This window comes from Schistocerca nitens, chromosome 2 (genome assembly GCF_023898315.1).
Source record: "Schistocerca nitens isolate TAMUIC-IGC-003100 chromosome 2, iqSchNite1.1, whole genome shotgun sequence".
In the NCBI taxonomy this organism is placed as follows: domain Eukaryota; kingdom Metazoa; phylum Arthropoda; class Insecta; order Orthoptera; family Acrididae; genus Schistocerca; species Schistocerca nitens.
In genome coordinates, this window is record NC_064615.1 from 601,940,096 (window position 1) to 601,959,239 (window position 19,144).

Sequence of the window (19,144 nt, forward strand, 5' to 3'; positions counted from 1 at the left end):
TTCAACTTGGTCGTTTCCGGGTGGTAGTCCTTTACCTCTGAATGATACCTTTATCCTTCCCCATAGTCCCTGAAGTTTGTATTAACATCACGGAATTACCGTGTCTCTAAACGTTGTGACATACTACTGGTCTATCGGGGCATTATCTTCCACACACCCATATTTTGAGGGAACCACCGTTAAGGACAAGGAGTGGAAATACTGTCCTAGTTGACCTGCATATTCGGACTGTCATCCAGGGGCGATATGTACCTGTAGAAATGATAAATAGTTTGCTTTTATTGAAAACCTTGGCGTTGCTATCGCGATTTCTTTCAGAATGTCTGTCGTTACTTTCGTTTGTGTATAGCATTGCGTTTTATTACCCTAAACTTCTTCCTACTAAATTACTTGTTTGTGTATAAACTCGGCGGGATCGCATTTTGGTTATCAGTCGACACTTTGCTAAAACGTCGAATAGCCAGCCGCTGTGGCCGAGCGGTTCTAGGCGCTTCAGCCCGGAACCGCGCTGCTGCTACGGCCGCAGGTTCGAATCCTGCCTCGGGCATGGATGTGTGTGATGTCCTTAGGTTAGTTAGGCTTAAGTAGTTCTAAGTCTAGGGGACTGATGACCTCAGATGTTAAGTCCCATAGTGCTTACAGCCATTTGAACCATTTTTTAAAATGTCGAATGCCTTTCGAAAATCTTGGAAGACTGAATTCAGCATTTGATCTGCGTCTGCTACTCGCAAAACATCGCGTGCGAGTTGTGTTTAGGACTAGTGTATGTTCCTAATATGTGCAAATTTTTATTTGCAGGTTTCCAGTAACGTCATAATATCTGTGTTCAGAATATTGTCTGGAATCCTGCAATAGAAAAAGGTTAGAGATATTGATTAATACTGCATTGTAAAGTTCTTTTACCCTTTTTACAAGCAGGGAGTGACCTCCGCTTTTCTCTGGTCATGCGCGAATATTCGTTACAGTGAAAGCTCTACCTAAATACGGCCAACAGGGTATTCAACTCAAAAACTAATGGGAATTCTACCAGGCCAGTGCCTTGTTTGCTTTTTGTACTATTAAACATTTTTCAGTACCAAGTGTGTCTATTTCAATATCATCCGTCTGTGTGTTTGTGCGAGGGTCAAACAGCGGGACTCTAGTAGAATCCTTACGTGTAAATTCATTTTTAGTTGTTCAGACTAACTCATAAAAAGCTGATCAGTGCAATAGCGAAATCATGCCACACGTCAATATACACACGTCAGTACACACACTGAATAAAATAGAAAGCGTTACACTATGAAACACCAGCCGATAGTCTGACAGGAAGACCAGGCGATAGTTTTAGCTTGTTATGACCACGCTCATCGCACCACACAAAGTACGATATTTCTTAGTGCGTCTTCGTTCACTGGAGCAGGAGTGATGACGCTTGCACCAGACTGGAGCTTTTGGGAAGCACACTTGGATGTAATATAGTGAGATGCATATCGAAGCACGCATTGCGTTTACTTCGTTTCAGATGAGCTTCACTGGGCTAGCGGGCGTTTATAAAATCGTCACTCTCTCAGGCAGCTTTCCACATGGTAACTTCATCTGATAAATGTGGATGTTTTTCGACTTAATTCTTGATCTATTGCAAGTATGACCCGAAATTCACTTCAATGATAAGCTTCTTATATCGTTAAGGTTTTTACACTCAGCTTATCTCACTTCGATTTTTTTTAAATTTCAAGTACAATATTATTTTTCTAGTGTGGCTTTCAGATACTGTACAGCAAGCATAAGAAGTCAGTTCATTTCAGTGTGTGAGCGCAGCCTCCAGGACTTAATGGTTTATTTGATTCCTTATTCAATTATAAGAACTGGAAATTTAGATTGGCTACATTGACATACTTGCCAAGTGGCATGGTATCCATACTAGAATTTTAAATGAAGTCGCTCAACGAGGTCATGTAATGCATTGTGCCTTGTATATAACGGACAAATTGTACTTGGTGTTCCTTCTGAATTTATCTCCTGTAAGTGATTTTCAGACCGTAAGGTAAGTTTGACGCTGATGGAGTTAGTCGGCGTAGCAGAATGACCTAATTTAATAATATTGGTCATATAGCAGAGATTTTCAATTGTTAAGCACTAATGAGCCATGGATATCAATACACGTTTTTGAAATTTACATAATCTATTTGGTTTATTTTTCTTACGCTTCCAGATAGTGAATTTATGCTTAATGTTCAGAAAGCCTTTACTAATAAATGATTTCCGCATCTCCCTGCCGGCCTGATTTGCGTAAAATTTCTCTTCCTATCATTTTTCTGCTCAGACTGCATTATCGTTTAAAACTGTGTCTTTTATTTGCCAGTACATTTATGGGCATTAATAATGATTTTAATCTTGCATGAATACGAGACTTGTACTTCTCAGGATGGAGGATGACTTACAGTACATATGTTACATACATTGATATTGTTATGAGTGTCAAATGATGAGGTTTCTGCCTTGGAATATTTCGCGTAAATAAAATTCAAGTAGCGTATCAACAAATTCTGTCATAGCGCTTGCTGAAACATGTATTAATTTCCCGCACAGTCAGTCGAAATAGTGACGTTGCGGCTATATATATTAATGTACTGACTATTATGTGTTTGTAGTTAATTCATGAAGCAGCTGATGTTTTATGTAAAAAAACAAAGAGTTGATTTAATTTCATTGTTTGGAAGTGCAAGTGATGAGTTTGTAACTGATGTGCTCTTTTGCTTCTCTTATCGACTACTTGCAACTTACCTTAATGCAAATAGACACTGCAACTTTCGAGCTGGATTACTCTGTCTTACAGAAAGAAGACCTCTTCCAGTATGTGACGCCCAGCACTGTAGTAGTGATGCCATCATACTGAACACAGCCTTGAAGAGAATTAGTCAATAATAATTTCCACAATACAGACTGTCTGTAGCGCTGCTCTGCAACTGGCAGATTCGTTCTGCGGCGACGCTTACCTTACAGACATACATAAAAGACATGAAATTGATTTGCCATCATCTTTTGCAACCTCATGAGGGTAAGTTCGGAATATTGTATTCAGGTTCGGAGATTCTATCAGCGACTGTTGTGGTTAATTCATTCATATTATTCCCAAAAACACTTGCAACGTATTCAGGGCACTGTAGAGGTGTCATTCGGGTCAAGTATCATCTGCGTTTATGTTCAAGCGTGGTTTCTCGCGGTGTTCTCATATTTTTGTCCAACTCTTGTATCTATTTGCGCTGAGCTGAGCGGAAGCTGATGTAACGACACTCACCACCGACAAAAAAAAAATCGAATGCTCGCGTGGCCTAGTTTCAAAGATAATCTTGCTTCCAGAGGATCGATAACAGAAACAGTTCTCCGTTTAGTAAAATACGTTGATCAGCTATCGATTTGAAAAAGTAGTGGAAGTAAAGCTGTATCCTTATATTTATGTTCCAAATCTTTTTATTTCTTGTGAAATGTTAGAGTTACGAGAGGTGTGTGCACATAAAGAAACCTTAGACTTTTCCGAAATACCGTGCGCTGTAAGTATGGCAAGCCAGGATGTAAAAGGAAGTGGGAATATTCGTCGTTCGTCCTCTGAGTATCTGCACAGGGACTCGACTATGTCGTCACTCACGTAAGAAGCAATTGTACGTTTTAACTGCGTTTCAGAAGAGCGCCTATCAGAAGTGCCAGCACACTCGGCCTCGAGACGCCTGCTGGGTAGGCTTCCCACCGCGCACAGGTATACATAAGGCGCGGCGCGCAGGCGCCCGCTGACACACTCCGCCCTGCGCCGCCGCCGCCGCCACCATGACCACCGCCGCGTTCTTCGCCTTCCTGCTGGTTGCTGCCGCCACCGCCGCCTCTGCCGCTCCTAGAGGTCCGGAGCGGCTCATCACCAAACTGCGTGAGTTCCCCTTCTAGTCTCACCCACTCTCATACTGTAAAAACTACTTAACTGTGATTACAGAAAGGAGCATTCTATAACTGGAGAAGCCAATGATCTTGTTTCGTTATATGCACAGTACAAACTAAATCATGTTTTCTTTACATTTTATGACCGGTTTCGGTCTACAGATGTGCAACTGAAATACAGAACGGTTGTTACCGCTGGCGTCAGCTCATATACGTCGTTACAACTGAAACAGTCCTGTGTTTTACTTGAAAACCTGAAGATGGTTTAATAGACCGAAACTCGTCATAAGATTGACATAAAACATGATTTAAACTATCTTCTTCTTCCTTTCTTCCTAGGATAAACCCTGTTTTATTCAATACTTCTCAGACTACCCTCAGTTTGTCACTTCATCTTTTCCTTGGGTGGCTAAGATTTCCTTTACCAGCTGGTGATTTATTTTTTACGATTTTCACAACCTTCCATTCATTCATGCTGTTTAATTGTCCGCTTATTCACGTTTCTCTTACATGTCCACTCATTAGTGGAGTCCCCTTCACATCCCCTTCTAATTCTTTCACTTATCTCTCAACCTTCCAGTGTCTTCCTTGTAATCCTTTGCTGAATTTTCATTTCCCTGTATTCCAAAAGTTTCTTTGTTTTTTTATGTTTCCGGTCTTGCCTCAACTGTTTATATCATAACTGTTCTAACTGTTGCTTTGCATATTCTTGCCTTTGCATCTTTTTCTCGTACGCTTGTTTTTCCAGACAGTATCATTTAAACACCCTGCCACTTTGTTTGCTTTAGCTACTTGTTCTCCAACTTTCTTTTCGACATTTCCTTTGCTGTTCAATACCAAGATATTTAAATATCGTTACTTGCTGAATAATTTTTCCCTTCACTTTCAGTTAGCCGGCCGGTGTGGCCGAATGGTTCTAGGCGCTTCAGTCTGGAACCGCGTGACCACTAAGGTCGCAGGTTCGAATCCCACCTAGGGCATGGATGTGTGCGATGTCCTTAGGTTAGATAGGTTTAAGTAGTTCTAAGTTGTAGGGGACTGATGACCTCAGCTCTTAACTCCCATAGTGCTCAGAGCCATTTGAACCATTCACTTTCAGTTTGCATCTAACTGGTTCCACAGATGTGGTTGGACACTTGATTTTATGAGTGGATATGATCACATTTTCGTTTTTGTCTGCCACGTTAAGTGTATGTAAAAGTTTCTGCAGGGTATTTTCACTGTATTCCAGCAGAACCGAATCGTCAGAATTCCAAATGATTTTCGTTTCTGCGTCCCCCTTTTCATAATGACTACCAGCCAATACCTTCTTTATCACCTTGTCGAAAAATTATATTTAAAGATGACAGGCTCAAAGAGCCACCTACTCTAATACCACCATTAATTGCTCTGCAGCTAGTTAACCTGGGACCAGTTTGATTTAGACTATATTGCACATTAACAAGTCCTGTGGACTGGACTGGAGAACTCAACATCTACTTAGATTCGGAATGAAGAAAATTATTTTAAATAGAGAAAAAATAGGATGCATTATGTCAAAGTTTCACCGATTCAACATTTTATTTAGCCATAATTACCTCTACACTTACACTAGTTTTCAAATTTAAGCTTGAAACTTGCAACGGCAGCACAAATCCTTCATTCAATGAAACTCCAAGTTGTGATGACTTTGTCACTGAAGAGCACTTGAAATTTCTAGGTAGTGACTCTGAACGTAGAAATTTAAACAATTGTATAGCTTTGTTTTGGACCTTCAGGTAACTCTATAGTAAAGTATTCGTTATTACATGTTCCTCGTCATTTTTACTTTCCATTTTACGTGTTTTAGAATAATATAGGTTAGCCGTGACCGTAGGTAATACAAATTTTTCTTGGATGTATCTTTATCCATTTACACTATGTGATCAAAAGTATCCGGACACTGCCAAAAACATACGTTTTTCATATTAGGTGCGCGGTACTGCCACCTACTGCCAGGTACTCCATATCAGTGGCCTCGATAATGATTAGACATCGTGAAAGAGCAGAATGGGGCGCTCCGCGGAACTCGCGGACTTCGAACGTGATCAGGTAATTGGTTGTCACTTGTGTCATACGTCTGTACGCGAGATATCCACACTCCTAAACATACGTAGGTCCACTGTTTCCGATGTGATAGTGAAGTGGAAACTGAAGGGATACGTACAGCACAAAAGCGTACAGGCCGACCTCGTCTGTTGACTGACAGAGACCGACGACAGTTGAAGAGGCTCGTAATGTGTAATACGCAGACATCTATCCAGACCTCCATACAGGAATTCCAAACAGCATCAGGGTCCACTGAAAGTCTATGACAGTTAGGCGGGGGGCGAGAAAATTCGGATTTCATGGTCGAGTGACTCTCATAAGCTACACATCACGCCGGTAAATGCCAAACGACGCCTCGCTTGGTGTTAGGAGCGTAAACATTGGACGGTTGAACAGTGGAAAAACGTTGTGTGAAGTGTCGAATCACGGTACACAAGGTAGCGATCCGATGGCAGGGGGTGGATATGGCGAATGCCCGGTGAACGTCATCTGCCAGCGTGTGTAGCGCCAACAGTAAAATTCGGAGGCAGTGGTTTTATGATGTTGTCGTGTTTTTCATTGAGGAGGCTTGCGCTCCTTATTGGTTTGCGTGGCACTATCACAGCACAGGCTTACATTGTAGTTTTAAGCACCTTCTTGCTTCCCACTGTTGAAGAGCAAGTCGGGGATGGCGCGATTGCATCTTTCAACACGATCGAGCGCCTGTTCATAATGCACGGCCTGTGGTGGAGTGGTTACAGGACAATAACATCCTTGCAATGTACTGGCCTGCACAGTCCTGACCTGAATCCTACAGAACACCTTTGGGACGTTTTGGAACGCTGACTTCGTGGCAGGCCTCACCGACCGACATCGATACCTGTCCTCAGCGCAGCACTCCGTGAAGAATTGGCTGCCATTCCCCAAGAAACCTTCTAACACCTGACTAAACGTATGCTTGCGAGAGTGGACGCTATCATCAAGGCTAAGGGTGGGCCAACACCATACTGAATTCCAGCATCACCGATGGAGAGCGGCACGAACTTGCAAGTCATTTTCAGCCAGGTGTCCGGATACTTTTGAACACATAGTGGATGTATCTCGTTGTGTGATCCATATACTATAATCCGCTACAGCACCTAATGTGGTTTTATGCAAAGATACTATGATTTCGGGTCATGTCGGCATGAAGAGAATTTAGAAGGATGTTAATACGTCTCCAGTCTTGTCTCTGAATGAAGGAGCTATAGTTGAAAGTAGGGCCTCATTTCTGCGCGCGAGGCGACGTAGTCTTTCGAGGTATGGTATTTTCTTCCGGCAGTGTATATCCACATATATATCCCTTCGCTTTTTAAACAACTTATCGATTTCTGGCTGTTCAATACACAACGTTAGCTTGTTTTATGCGGCTCTGTCGATCGGATATATGTCTAAAAGCTTCCCTGTATTGTCATTGACATTGTGGTATGTGATAAATATGCCATCTGAGTATAACACGGTAAAAGTAGTGATGCATTACACACGACAAACAGTTCTTTCATTTGAATCTAATTGTTAGTTTTTGCGACATCCGTTGTAAAATATCTGCAATTAGGTGTCAAATACCCGAAGTTTCTGACGTACGTACATATACAAAAATGACTATCAAGTACAATTAATACATGACTAATACCTTTTCCACTACATAACAGTCGAGGTCTGTGTATAAAATTAAAATAAAACAAAGTAAAAGTTACGTTTGATGGATACAAGGATCACATACGGTAATGTAAATGATCTAGCACTTAATACTTTCTTAGTCTCATTTTCAAGATATATTTCTAGAACTTCGATTCGACACACAGCTGCGCTGAGTCACCAGATCCTCTAGCTTGTTGCGTAAAATGGCAATGATAAGACCTTCAGAACAGCACGAGATTGCAGACGTTATGCTTCACGGATGTTTAATGGTTGATTAACACGTTTTACAGTGAGTCTTAACCACGGATAAACGGTAATCTTGTAACAGTATTACATACCTTAACAGCTCATGGCTTGTTCTGCAAGCTACTGTACAGTGCGTAACGAAGGGTATTTCGCACCACTCTTAGCGATTTTCTGTTATTCATGCACTGGGCGATGAAAAATTGACTATCTACATTCCTCTGTAAGCGCCCTAATATCTCACTTTGGTCTCAAAATTCCTACGATAGAGGCATCGCAGTTATCACAAAGTCTTCCTTGAATACCGTTTTCCTAAATACAGTCATCATTTTCTTAGGGCCTTTGTCCCACTTCAGCGCAGGGTCGGCCTTGTTACTGTGGATTTGGCGATGTTAGTGCGGAGGGTGGCCGGATGCCCTTCCTGTCGCCACGCCGTCCCCCCCTCCCCCCTCCCTCTCCCCCCGGAGGACGGAATTAGTGTACCCCATCTGTCTGCGTCTAGTGTGAGCTATGAAAGAGTGTGAACGTGTTCAAATGTCTGCGAGTCGTGTAACTGAGGTGGGATATCCCAGTATTCACCTAGTGGGAAAACTGCCTAAAAATCACGTGAAAGCTGGCCGGCACATCTGCCCTCGTCGTTAATGCGTCGGGCGGATTCGATCCGGGGTCGGCGCGCCTACCCGAGTCCAGAGAACAGTGCGTTAGCGCCCTTGGCTAACATGGCTGGTCGTTTCTGTAAATACAATATCTGATCAAAAGTATTCGTACACCAACATTTATATGGAGTCTGTCCACCCTTCGTCTTTACGACGGTTTGAGCTCTGCTGGGAACATTTTCAATATGTGAATGTCTCCCTCAAGAGCCGAAACTAGAGATGACAGTGATGCTGGACGCTTAGGTCTGGAGCCAAGTCGAAGTTCTGACTCAAGCCTTTCATTGGGTTCAGGTAGGGACTCTGAGCAGTCCAATCCGTTTTCAGGAATGTTTTTGTCCACAAATCATTGGCTCACATACGTTGCTGTATGACGGGGTGTATTGTCATGTTGATACAAATAATCGTCGTCTCTCATCTTTTTCTCTACTGTACGCAGTCACAATGGTGAAAAATGAGATTCTTCCTCGTTTAGGTTTTACTTAAGCGCAATAAGGGGACTACACTCTAACCACAAAAACATCTTTGTACCCTAACCCTATCTCCTCCATGCTTCACTGCAGGCACCACACATTGTGGCAGGTAACGTTCACCAGACATACGTCAAACCAACATCATTCCATCTCATTTCCACGGGTCATAGGGCGATTCATCACTCCAGTTCAGCCGCTTCCAGTCGTCCACCGTCCTGTGACATCGCTCTTTATACTACTTCGTGCGTCGCCTGGCACTGTCTAAGGCAACGTGTGCCATACGAGGAGCCACTCAACCATTGTACTCAGTTCTTTTTGAATGCCTGTCCACAATCGTTGTGCTACCTATACGTCTGGTAGCACTTTGGAACTTACCAGTGATTCCTTCCTTCGAATTTAAGCGATCTGTACAATCATATTCCTCAATGCTCGACGATCCCTGTCCACCAGTACAAGACGTCTGCCAGGTCTGAGTGTCGCTTCGGTAGTTCCTTCGCGTCTCCACTTCACAGTCACTTCACCAACTGTCGACTTGGGGAGCTTCAAACTGGGTAAAATGTCTCTGTTGTATTTGCTACTCAGATGACGTCCAATGACTAGTCCACGTTGAAAGTCACTGAGCTCTCCAGACCGAACTGTTCTGTTGTCACTGCTACTCTGGAGGGTCCAACTCCCGTGACATTTGGTGCTCGGTCCCCGAGACATAGCTGTGTCCGGATAGTTTTTATCAGATTATTCTCAACGTGGTTTTAACAGAACACCGTCGCTCTTCCTCCAGAGATTGATGTAAATTCCCCTAGCAATTCTTTGCGTTTTCGTATGGGCTGTGTCGACCTGCTAGGTTCTATCAGTGCATTTCTTAATTCGTTCAATGTCTGCTGTTATGCCTACTTAAAGGGGACGCCAAACACTGGAGCAATACTCTACAGGGTTAAAAGTATTTCCTATGATGAGTATTTAAACCGGTGGAGGCCGTATTACGCTCTTCAGTTGTTAGAGGCCGTACAACGATCTTCAGTTGTTAAAGGGCGTATTATGCTCTTCAGTTGTAGGCAACTGCTGTCCACCAGTGTAGTAGTGCATTGTCTCTGTTTACTAATGGAGCGATACACCTAGAGTGAGTACACTGACATGCTTGGTGCGTACTACGTAGCGCACCACAACGGACGAGCTGCACAACGGGTTTCGCCGTATCCCGCCGTATCCCGCATCATACGACCTTTGCTGCTGTGTGCCAACGTCTGGGTGAGACCGGCTCATTTAGCAGATTACCTGGATAGGGACGCCGTCGCACGGTAAGAACGTTGCAATTTGAGGAAGCTGTCTTGCAGCATGTGGAGCGGGATCCTTCAGTCAGCAATGGTGCAATTGCACGTAACATGGGGACGAATCAGACGAATGTAGGAACAGTCCTTTGGGAGCAATTGTTACGTCCATTTCACTTACAGCGTGTCTACAACCTGGAACCAGTTGATTATCCACCAAGAGCACAGTTTTCGCAGTGGTACCTGGGACACTGTGAAATGCATCCTACATTTCCATCCTCTGTGTTGTGTACCGATGAAGCAACGTTCGGGCGTGATGGAGTCTTCAACGTGCACAAATCGCATGTTTGGAGTGATGATAACTCACATGCCACAGTTACCAGGGCTCATCAAGTGCGGTTCTTCGTTAATGTGTGGGTCGGTGTTGTTGGGGACTGTTTAATTGGGCAGTATCTGCTACCTAGGCCATTAAATGGCATGCACTATTACTATTTTCTTGCCAGAGAAGTGCTGGAAGACGTCCCGCTCCCTACAAGACAACGCATGTGGTTCCAACGTGACGGGGCGCTGGCACATTTCAGTCGTCGTGTGCGTCGATTCCTGGACCGACGGTTCCCAGAAATGTGGACTGGCAGAGATGGTCCTGTACCATGGCCTAATCGATCCCCAGATATGTCCCCTCTGGACTTTTTTGTTGGTTTAATTAATTTGTCGCCAGAGAAATCTTTCTCTACCGGTTTAAATACTCCTCATACGAAAAAACGACAGGGAAAAACATTTGTTTTGATGTCCCCTACAACCTCCCAGAGTTTGTCGGTTTAAATACTCTTCACCCCGTATAATTGGTCCCACAACCTTCTTGTACGCGATCTCCTTCACAGATGCACTGCACATTTCAAGAACCCTACCAACAAATCTTTCTCTTTCTGTCCCTAATACTGATTTCACGTATTCATCCTGTCCCATAGCAATTTTTAGTATGAGCCTAAATATTTAAAAGACGTGACGTACTCTGGACGTTTGCCACTGTTGTTGCAACCGCAGACCATCGGTGTCACCCTCTCTGTTCATGGTGCTGATTTGATTCTTGTCCCGCAACACTCATCTGAAAAGTAGACTGTCACATCACTGAAATGGCTGCGTCTGCTTATTTTCAGCCTCCTGGATCAAGACTTGCAGCAGGAATGACCCCAATCTGAATGAGTGCATCAGGCAGATGATTATGGAGACCGTCCGCAAATCAAAGGATGGTGAGTATAGAATTCCTCTTTACCTGTAATTGCAGTTTATAAATTTGTCGTGTCTGTAATGGGAACTGTGTAACTGAAGCGATATTTTATTTCCAACAGATCTGGGAAAATTCTTTTATCCGTTCCTCTTACTAATGTAATTTACCAAAACGTCGAAATTATCTCATTTTGCTAGTGCTAAATTTATTGGAAGTTACTGACACAAGGGTTCTTTTAGAGATGGTAACTGCATTATATGATCTGGAAGCTGACTATATAGGAATGAGTTAAGCTTCCGAAACTTGGAGTACCTAACTGATGCATGTATAACTAAGGCGGTTAGAGTTGTAACTGCTGTTCTTGTTCACACAAAAATTAAGTGCGATATATACGTTAATGTTTCCCAAACAAGCTTTTAATTTTTTTAAAACACTGCAGTGATACTAAGAGTTGGAAGCTTAACTTGATGAATCTCAATATAAAACAAGTGGCACACTGTAATTTTTACTTATCATAGGCATGTACACCAAAACACGCCAAAGATGATATCTTTACATCTCTCAGCAAAATGTACAAGTGTGAGTTAAGAAAACTTTTATCTTTACAGTGGCTGAGGCACACGCCAGGGTCGGTCGTAAGACGGTAGAAAGTAACTTGGCCTTGTATTTAGTGAGTGTTACATCAGTATAAATAACGCTCCCATAGAGAGGTGAGGATAATCCAAACTGAAGCAAAACCTTCGAGCCATTTAAATCTTAAAAAGATGTAGTAGATATTTACAGAAGCTTTTTTGAAATAGTTATCTATTCATTCCATGAACCGGTTTTGGAGCCTTTATAGGATTATCTTCAGATGGTTTTCCAGAAGTTAGATAGCTGTTTTAAGCATAACGCTGCCTGATGGCTTGCGACAGTATGGGCGGCTTTTGTTGTTAGTTTCTATCTGTCTGCTTCTATTGTGATGACCAATTGGTATCACATCAGACACTTTTACTCAATATGTATGCAATATACAGCATGATAACGAAACTTTGCCAGCATCCAGCATGCGCTATACAACAGTTGTATAGCACGTGCTGTGGGACTTAGGACGGACGTATCCGTTACGACAGTGCGTCGTAATTTGGCATAACGCACTGCGGCAGCAAAAGACGGACGCCAGTGTCTTTGCGACAGCACGACATCGCCTGCAGTGCCTCTCCTGGACTTGTGACCATATCGGCTGGACCCTAGACGACTGGAAAACTGTGGCCTGGTCAGATGACTCCCGATTTCAGTAGGTAAGAGCTGATGGTAGGGTTCGAGTGTGGTGCAGACCCCACGAAGCCATAGACTCCAGTTGTCAACAAGGTACTGTGGAAGCTGGTGGTGGATCCAGAGTGGTGTGGGCTGTGTTTACATGACTGGATCCTCTGGATGTCTAGCTACTTGGAGACCGTTTGGAATCATTCATGGACTTTATGTTCCCAAACAACGATGGAATTCTTGTGGATGAGAATGCGTCATGTCACTGGGGCACAATAGATCGCGATTGGTTTGAAGAGCATTCTGAACAGTTAGTGCTAATGACTGGCCACTGACATCGCCCGACATGAATCCCATCGAATATTTATGGAACATAATCCAGAGGTCAGTTCGTGTACAAAATCCTGCACCGGTATCAATTTCGAAATTACGACCGGATAAGGAGGTAGTATGGTTCAATGGTTCTGCATGGGACTTCCTTCGGCTTATTGAGTCCATGTCACGTCGCCTTGCTGCACTACTTCCGACAAGAGGAGGTCCGATACGATATTAGGAGGCATCCCATGACATTTGTCACCTCATTGTAAGTCAGTCTTACAGAAATCATCTTTGAACTAGCAGCTTTGTTAGCCAATATGGATGGCGTGTTCAGTCATCTACGGATTCACCTCTTACGCTTTCTTGTTTTGATCTTCCTTCTCGTGGCTATAAATATTTAAAAAATTCAGGCTATAAATTGCGTCTCGCTGTAACTACTGCTTCCATTTTCCCCACATAGTATTCAACTGCCTGCAGAATAGACAAGGTAAGTCGTTTACATTGATTGCATGAGTTACAAATAGACCCTCATTCTTTCCGTACATTATCCGTGATTTGAATGGAGGGACTGACTAGAGGAACACAGCTGTGAAGAGAGGGACCAACGCGGTCAGCCGTTGCGACACCAGCGCCACACCAGCAGTGGAGCGCTCGCCGGCCTCAGCTCTCAAGGCTAACCACCTCACCAGGCGACTCGTACAGCTGGTCCCATCGAGTTTTACGACTGTTTCCATCAATATCGTCTACGGTCTTTAATGGAAACGCATAGCCCAACAAATCTAAGTTCGTGCCTGAGGGGCCGAACTGCATCTTCGAAATATCTGAAGAACATTATGCCTAGGACTTAGTTCCTCACTCTATCGGGTTCCTTCTAAACAAAAGCTTTATAATAGTAAAATCGACAATGTAATGCGTGTCACTTAGTATTGCGCCCACATCGAAAACGATTTTACTAGTAAGTACCGACGTCCAATGTACACTGTTGTGCAAAAGAAGTAACTTTCGCAGATGTATCACTGGCAAGTAACACAGCTCTATAAAGCTTGGAACATACATAGAAAGAACTGTTCCAGTATAGTGCAAAAGATAACTGAAGAAAATGTGCAGTGAGATGAATAGGAAATGACGCTCTTATTCAAAGAAACAGTAACCTCAATTCTGCGTTTTGATTAGTGTTTAGTCTGCGGTTCTGTTTTCTTTAGTGTGGATATGGATTATTACTGTTGCGTTCATATGCGAGCTGGGTTGGCGACTCTTTGCTCAAAGTTCCAGGCGATGCTGGCTTCGATCGTGAAGATTGAGGCTGTTGCCAATGGGCATCGCTGTAAGGGAGGTGGGGAGGGGGGGGGGGGGGGGGGGGAGCGAACGTGTTGATCCGATGTCCAGCACATCCCACGTATTCCCTGATAGCTCAACTACTGTCAGTGTCCCGGTTACTGCATGCACTGAGGATGACTCCTCACCCGCGGTTTCGAAGTGTGGCAGGCAACGAAATATTTCTTTGTGGGGAGGAGGGGGGGATCGACTTTTGTGCGGGGGGGGGGGGGGGATCGAAAGACCTCCCTGCTTCGTCTAACCAACAGGTTTCAGGCGCTATCTGGGGCTGACAGACATACTGAGCCGGATGCAATCGCTCGCCCTGTTCCAGAGAAAGTCTCTCGGCCTGGGCATTCACTGAGGGGTGGAATTACTGATGGTTGGGAGTTCCAATATCAGGCGCGTAATGAGGCCCCTTAGGGATACGGCTGCCAAGGAGGGAAAGCAATCCCGTGTGCACTCTGTGTGCATACCGGGTGGAGGCATTTCAGATGTGGAGCGGGTGCTTCTGGAAGCCTTGAAGAGCACAGAGTGCAGCCATATGGTGGCTCATGTCGATATTAATTAAGTGTATCGCTTTGGATCGGAAGAGGTTCTGTCTAGTTTCGGGTGGTTAGCTGGTCAAGACTGCCAGGCTTGCTTGCCAAATGAGGCAGAGCTCAGCACTGTCGACAAAATCTATTGCGCATCTTTGGTAAAGAGCCGAATAGAGGGTCAGAATCAGAGCTTATGCTGTTCTGCGACCGTGTAGTAGACTACAGATTTCTTGACTTGCACCGTAGAGTGATGGTGTTACGGGATCCGCTTCATACATGAGGGGCCCACTACACTACACGCAGGAGGCTGTTAGGGCTACCGGGTCTGTGTGGTGGGGACTTGGCGGCTTTTTCTAAGTTAGAGGGTGTCGGGAAACAACAGAAACGTCGTCAATCTAAAAGGGTGCAGGGCTAACACAGGAAAAGGGTATTCATAATAACAGTCAGTGCCGTAACTGTAAATTATCGTAGCTGCCTTGTGAAAGAACCAGAGATCCACGCACTAATACAAAGAACAACAGGTACCGAAAGATGGCTTAAGATTGAAATAAATTCAGTCGAAATTTTTACGAAGGATCTAACGGCGGTTGGAGCCGGCGTATGTGTTTCTGCTAGAGGTTCAAATAGCTCTGAACACTATGGGACTTAACATCTGAGGTCATCAGTCCCCCTAGAACTTAGAACTACTTAAACGTAACATAAGGACATCACACACATCCATGCCCGAGGCAGGATTCGAACCTGCGACCGTAGCAGTCACGCGGTTCCAGACTGAAGCGCCTAGAACCGCACGGCCACCTTCAGAGTTGGTGGTCCAGACCGCTGTACACACCGGTACATCTTACACCCAGTAGCACGTCCTCAAGCATTGATGCATGCCTGTATTCGTCGTGGGATACTATCCACAAGTTCATCAAGGCACTGTTGGTCCATATTGTCCCACTCCTCAAAGGCGATTCGGCGTAGATCCCTCAGAGTGTTGGTGGGTCACGTCGTCCATAAACAGCCCTTTTCAATCCATCCCAGGCATGTCCGATAGGGTTCATGTCTGGAGAACATGGTTGGCCACTCTAGTCGAGCGATGTCGTTATCCTGAAGGAAGTCATTCACAATATGTACATGACTGGGGCGCGAATCGTCGTCCATGAAGACGAATGTCTTGCCACTATGCTGCCGATATGGTTGCACTATCGATCGGAGGATGGCATTCACGTATCGTACAGCTGTTACGTCGCCTTCTATTACCACCAGCTGTTACGTCGCCTTCTATTACCACCAGCGGCGTACGTCAGTCCACCTTCCTGCACTCGCTGGGCGGTGTGTCTAAGGCGTTCAGCCTGACCGTTTGCCTCCAAACACGTCTCCGATAATTGTCTGGTTGAAGGCATATGCGACACTCATCGGTGAAGAGAACGTGATGCTAATCCTGAGCGGTTCATTCGGCATGTTTTGAGCCCATCTGTAACGCGCTGCTGGGTGTCGTGGTTTCAAAGATGGACGTCATGGATGTCGGGAGTGAAGTTACGCATCATGCAGCCTATTGCACACACTTTGAGTCGTAACACGACGTCCTGTGTCTGCACGAAAAGCATTATTAAACATGGTGGCATTGCTGGCAGGTTCCTCCGAGCCATAATCCGTAGGTAGTGGTCATCCACTTGGGCATCCTGAGCGAGGCATGTCATCGACCGTACCTGTCTCTCTGTATCTCCTCCATGTCCATACAACATCGCTTTGGTTCACTCCGAGACGCCTGGACACTTCCCTCGTTGAGAGCCCTTCCTGGCACAAAGTGACAATGCGAACGCGATCGATCCGCGGTATTGATCGTCTAGGCATGGTTAAGCTACAGACAACACGAGCCGTTTACCTCCTTCCTGGTGGAATGACTGGAACTGATCGGCTGTCAGACCTCCTCCGTCTAATAGGCTCTGCTCGTGCATTGTTCGTTACATCTTAGGGTGGGTTTAAAAAATGGCTCTGAGCACTATGGGTTTAACTGCTGAGGACATCACTCCCCTAGAACTTAGAACTACTTAAACCTAACTAACCTAAGGACATCACACTCAGCCATGCCAGAGACAGGATTCGAACCTGCGACCGTAGCGGCCGCGCGGTTCCGGACTGTAGCGCCTAGAACCGCTCGGCCACCTCGGCCGGAGGGTGGGTTTAGTGATATCTCTGAACAGTCGAAGGCACTGTCTCTGTGATACTATATCCACAGTCAACGCCTATCTTCTGGAGTTTTGGAAAACGGGGTGATGCAAAACTTGTTACCTGCCATCATGTGTGGTGCCGTCAGTGAAGTACAGAGGAGGTTGCGTTGCGATAATTGGGTCTTTTTCGTGGTTAGAGTGTGGTCCCCTTGTTGCGGTAGGATATGAGCCCATTTTACAGCGTTGCATATTGCGTACAGTAGACGAACTTACCGGAACGATGATTGTATCAGCATGACAATGCTCCCTATAGTAAAGCAGCATCCTACTTGAACCGTATGGAGCACAACGTCGACTACGCTCCACACCCCAGCGTCCAACATCGCTACGTTCACTGCCATCGACCCCTGGGAAGGAATGGGCTGCCATTGGTCATTGGTAGAGTTCCCAACAGAGCTCAAGTTGTCATAAAGGCGAACGGTGGTCACAGCCCACACTGATCTTTACTAATATCTTTCCGTGTACTTTCGGTCAGGCAGTGTATCTCCATCAACACCTGATGATGAAAATATTATTCTCCGAAACGTATACTGTGAGGTTCAATAAAAATGATTCGTTATCATATTTGTGTTTTTCAATTGATGTTGGTAACAGTCACGGTTAGGCCTTAATTTAAACTGTTTCTCACTTACTATGCTCTGTTACAATAGTGATAAGAGATAGGAAGAAAGACATGACTGCTTAAAGGTACAGGATGACAATTATTGAACTATACGAAATAAAATCGCCATAGCTTCTGAACGGTTTGCGTTAGGACGTTGAAACTGTACGGTTGGCCCCAGGGCATCATGAGAATTAGTACTCGCATGTATAGTTCGGCTTAACGACAAAGCCCACTTTCATTTAGATGGCTTCGTCAATAAGCAAAATTGGCACATTTGGGGGACTGAGCGTCCGCATTTCGCGATTGAGAAGTCTTTTCACCCTATATTCTCCGGATCTGAACATATCCGATTGTTTTCTTGTGGTGCTATAATAAAGACAAGGTGTAGAGCAATAACCTCAAAACTATTGCCCAGCTGAAAACAGCAATTAAGGAGGTCATCGACAGTATCGATGTTCCGACACTTCATCGGATCATGCAGAATTTCGCTATTCGTCTGCGCCACATCATCGCTAATGATGGCAGGCATGTCGAATATGTCGTGACCTAAATCCGAATATGTGTAGTGACGTTTACGTGTCGAATAAAGTGTCTGCACGCCGTAGTTTGTAACTAATTTTACGTTTTTTTAATATAGTTCAATAATTGTCACTTTGTAAGAAGGTAAGGTAGATGGTAGCCACCATGTGCCTCGGCTGTTACTGGAAAGCGGCGTGTATCGAATCAGTGCGGCTGAGCGTCCGGATACGCGAACGATTCGCTTGCAGTGGCGGTGGCGCGGTGGCCCAGTCCGCGACGCGACAGGTGAGTGGGTCAGGGAGACCACGTGGCGGACAGCGAAAGTACCCGCAGACCGAGCCGAATCAGGGCCGCAGGTATCGCGTGGTGGCGAGGTCGAAAGTGAAATGGAGAAAGCAATAAAAATGTGAGAAACAGGTGCGGCTAGGCAGCCAACGAATCTAGAAGAGCTCCAAGAGATTTAGTTCTGGAAACATGTAACACTTGTTGTTCCTTTCCTTGAAAATTGCAATCGGAAGCTGTTTTTACTAAAATGCTGCTTTGAGTGTATATATTACTATGACTGTTTCTAATCCTACGTTATTGGATTTGAGCGCTGAGAAGAATAGCTTGATCGTGTCGTCATGTGTTATGCTGTTTGCCGGCCGGTATGGACGAGCGGTTCTAGGCACTTCAGTCTAGAATTGCGCGACCGCTACGGTAGCAGGTTCGAATCCTGCCTCGGGCATGGATGTGTGTGATGTCCTTAGGTTAGTTAGGTTTAAGTGGTTCTAAGTTCTAGGGTACTGATGACCTCAGATGTTAAGTCCCATAGTGCTCAGAGCCATTTGAACCATTTTGTTACGCTGTTTATAGCATTGTAAGTTGCAGAGTGAAAGGACAGCATAGTGAG

The 19,144-nt window shown here is 44.7% G+C and overlaps 1 protein-coding gene across 1 annotated transcript in view; it reads left to right on the plus strand.

The window, feature by feature from the left end:
• Positions 1 to 3,773: 3,773 nt before the first annotated feature.
• The window catches only part of LOC126236682 (uncharacterized), a 51,185-nt gene continuing 35,814 nt past the window's right edge, over positions 3,774 to 19,144 (plus strand). The window contains exons 1-2 of the mRNA XM_049946171.1: positions 3,774 to 3,901; positions 11,427 to 11,519. Coding sequence (XP_049802128.1) covers positions 3,805 to 3,901; positions 11,427 to 11,519 — 190 coding nt within the window. The 5' untranslated portion in view covers positions 3,774 to 3,804. The remainder of the gene's footprint in view (positions 3,902 to 11,426; positions 11,520 to 19,144) is intronic.